The sequence below is a fragment of the Coregonus lavaretus genome (assembly GCF_964263955.1).
Source record: "Coregonus lavaretus genome assembly, contig: HAP1_SCAFFOLD_2886, whole genome shotgun sequence".
NCBI lineage: Eukaryota > Metazoa > Chordata > Actinopteri > Salmoniformes > Salmonidae > Coregonus > Coregonus lavaretus.
In genome coordinates this window covers 59,276-62,483 of record NW_028160347.1, presented here as the reverse complement: position 1 = coordinate 62,483, position 3,208 = coordinate 59,276, and the positions used below count along the sequence as shown (strand labels likewise).

The 3,208-nt window shown below is 49.3% G+C and overlaps 1 protein-coding gene across 1 annotated transcript; it reads right to left on the bottom strand.

Moving 5' to 3' along the window:
• Window positions 1–1,183: 1,183 nt before the first annotated feature.
• LOC311121909 (uncharacterized protein) lies at window positions 1,184–2,618 on the bottom strand (the record flags this gene model as incomplete). Its single annotated transcript, XM_084196343.1, has 4 exons — window positions 2,607–2,618; window positions 1,481–1,801; window positions 1,289–1,377; window positions 1,184–1,195 (listed from the first exon to the last, which is right to left on the bottom strand). The coding sequence occupies exons 2-4, from the start codon at window positions 1,761–1,763 to the stop codon at window positions 1,184–1,186; spliced, it is 384 nt and encodes a 127-aa protein (XP_084052469.1). The 5' UTR covers window positions 1,764–1,801; window positions 2,607–2,618.
• Between the last annotated feature and the right edge of the window lie 590 nt (window positions 2,619–3,208).

Here is a 3,208-nt window from a genome sequence, read left to right as displayed (position 1 = left end):
TGAAGCCTTTTCACCCTCTCCACTGTGGCCCCGTTGATGTGGATGGGGGCGTGCTCCCTCTGCTGTCTCCTGAAGTCCACGATCAACTCCTTCATTTTGTTGACGTTGAGCGAGAGGTTATTTTCCTGGCACCACTCCGCCAGGGCTCTCACCTCCTCCCTGTAGGCTGTCTCGTTGTTGTTGTTAATCAGGCCTACCACTGTTGTGTCATCAGCAAACTTGATGATTGAGTTGGAGACGTGCGTGGCCACACAGCCACTGGTAAACAGGGAGTACAGGAAGGGGCTGAGCACGCACCCCTATGGGCCCCCTGTGTTGAGGATCAGGGTGGCAGAGGTGTTGCTGCCTACCTTCACCACCTGGAGGTGGCACTGTGTTATCCTCAATGCGGGAAAAGAAGGTGTTTATCTTGTCCGGGAGCGGCCGCGTCAGTGTCACTGTGTTATCCTCAATGCGGGAGAAGAAGGTGTTTATCTTGTCCAGGAGCGAGGCGTCGTGTCCCATACGTGGCTAGCTTTCCCTTTATAATCTGGGATTGTCTGGAGTCCCTGCCACATACGTCTCGTGTATGAGCCGTTGAATTGCTCATACTTTGTCCCTGTACTGTCGTTGTGCCTGTTTGATACACATCCATGTTCACAGTCACCTTGCCACTGGTGTCTCTCTCTCTCTCTGTCTCTCTCTCTCTCTCTCTGTCCGTGTCGCTCCCCCTTTCGTTCTCTCCCCCTCTCGTTCTCTCCCCCTCTCGTTCTCTCCCCCTCTCGTTCTCTCCCCCTCGTTCTCTCTCCCTCTCGTTCTCTCTCCCTCTCGTTCTCTCTCCCTCTCGTTCTCTCTCCCTCTCGTTCTCTCTCCCTCTCGTTCTCTCTCCCTCTCGTTCTCTCTCCCTCTCGTTCTCTCTCCCTCTCGTTCTCTCTCCCTCTCGTTCTCTCTCCCTCTCGTTCTCTCTCCCTCTCGTTCTCTCCCCCTCTCGTTCTCTCCCCCTCTCGTTCTCTCCCCCTCTCGTTCTCTCCCTCTCTCGTTCTCGCCCTCTCGTTCTCTCCCCCTCTCGTTCTCTCTCCCTCTCGTTCTCTCCTTTTCGTTCTCTCCCTCTCGTTCTCTCCCTCGTTCTCGTTCTCTCATAATCAGTACAGTACAGAAGAACAAACCCAAGATAGTGCAACACAAGTCAAAGATACACATCTGGTTAATCACACACCTTAAACACAGATATAGACCAATGTAGAATCTGAACCCTGCTCAAAGACACAAACATTTAAATGACTTGTAACGTCTGAGTAACTGTCTTTACCTTGTAGTACAGGTAGATGGTGGTGATGGCTGTCAGTAGGATCAGCAGCACTACAACGTGTCTGATGATGAAGGCTGGCAGAGGAGAGGCTGCAAACAGAAACACCTTTGATGAGGGGACTGGTCATCATCACATAGATCTGTGGGAAATCTGTCAATGACAAAGTTAGAAGTCTGGATCATGTTCAGTTACCTGTGACGGTGAGGGTGAGGAGCTCACTCTCAGAGGAGAAGTTATGAGAGAAAACATAATTGTCATAAACACAGCTGTAGTTCCCTTGGTGGGAGCCATCTGCAGCAGGGAAGAGGAAGGCAGCAGAGTGATTGACAGCTGGTTGGGTCTGGGTTCTGTTGGAGCCGGTGAACATGAGGAGGAAGGAGCCTCCTGGGTACTGTGGCTGAGTAGAGCAGGTGATGGTGAAGTTGTAGCCCCTAAACACTTCGGGCCCCTGGTGGCCCCTGGAGATCCCTCCCATTGAGTCAGTCAGGAAGATATCAGGCTGGACCAGGAGATCTGTAACAATAAAAGAGAACAAGAAAAACCTCTTCAACTAGTTTCCTATAGATATGACAATAACATCAGCATGTAACAGTGCTAGCCACCCTCCCTCACAGGGCAACATGAGTAGTGGGCCTACAGTCACTGAGACAACATATGTTGATGTCAGGCTGAAGCAGGACATCTGGAACAAGAGGAGAGAAAAAGAAAACGTAGCTCCTCAACTACTTTCCTCATTTAGATATGACAATAACATGACATGTGACAGTGGTAGTGAGTAGAGACGTTCACTGAGATAACACTCAAATACAAAAGCATTCTGGGATATTTAAGTTGTATTTGATTCCTACTTGACTGAGTGATCTATTTTCCAATGCAGATTTACAAGCTAAATAGTCATTGTGAGAGGTGCAGAGGAAGTTGTATGAATGAAGGAAATCAGTTGAATATAATTTAAATATCTTGATATTTCCTGAGCAGATCTCTGTGAGTCCAGGAAGGAGATTTAATACATGACCAAAAGAATGTGGAACTCGGTAGTGAGTGTTGCAACCGAGGATAATTTTGACGCTGTACGCGCTTCAGCGGTCCGTTCTGTGAGCTTGTGTGGCCTACCACTTCACGGCTGAGCCGCTGTTGCTCCTAGACGTGCCACGTTGAAAGTCACTGAGCTCTTCGGCCATTCTACTACCAATGGTGGTCTATGAATTGTATGGCTGTGTGCTCGATTTTATACACCTGTCAGCAACAGGTATGGCTGAAATAGCCGAATCCACTGATGTCCACATACATTTGGCCATATAGTGTATCTTGTTATTACCTGAGCAGATCACTGTGAGTCCAGGAAGGAGATCATAAATTCCCCCACACTCCCTCACTGAAGGCTCAGACCCAGAACAGTAAACGCCAATCTCTCTAGTGGTGTTTCCAGGTAGTACTGAAACAGTGGAGCCACAACCCAGCTGTCTACACACTACTGCAGCTAAATCCTTCTTGGCCCTGTTTTTAGCTCCCACAGTCCTCCACTCTCCCTGGTCGTACTGCTCCACTCCACCAGCACAGCGACTGCCTCCTCCCACCAGCCTCACATCATCAGGCTCTGAGAAAAGAAGAGAGAGAGACAGTAATCTTACTATTTTCTCACTAAAACACACCTATATTGCCACTCATATTCTTCACTCCAGGCGAGAAACAATGTTGATTGAGTGACAAACTGTTTCTTACCTGAGCAGGTGAGTCCAACAGCATTACCAGGTAGGCAGGTGTTGTTTTTTCTGTCTGAGGTGTCACAGTCCAGGAGAAGGGACTCATTGCCTTTACACTGGAACTCTTTATCCCAGGTCTGACCCTCACCTTCTCCATAGAGCCCCCCCTGTAGAGCTGCAGGAGCCCCACAGCCAAGCTCCCCACAGACTACCTCTG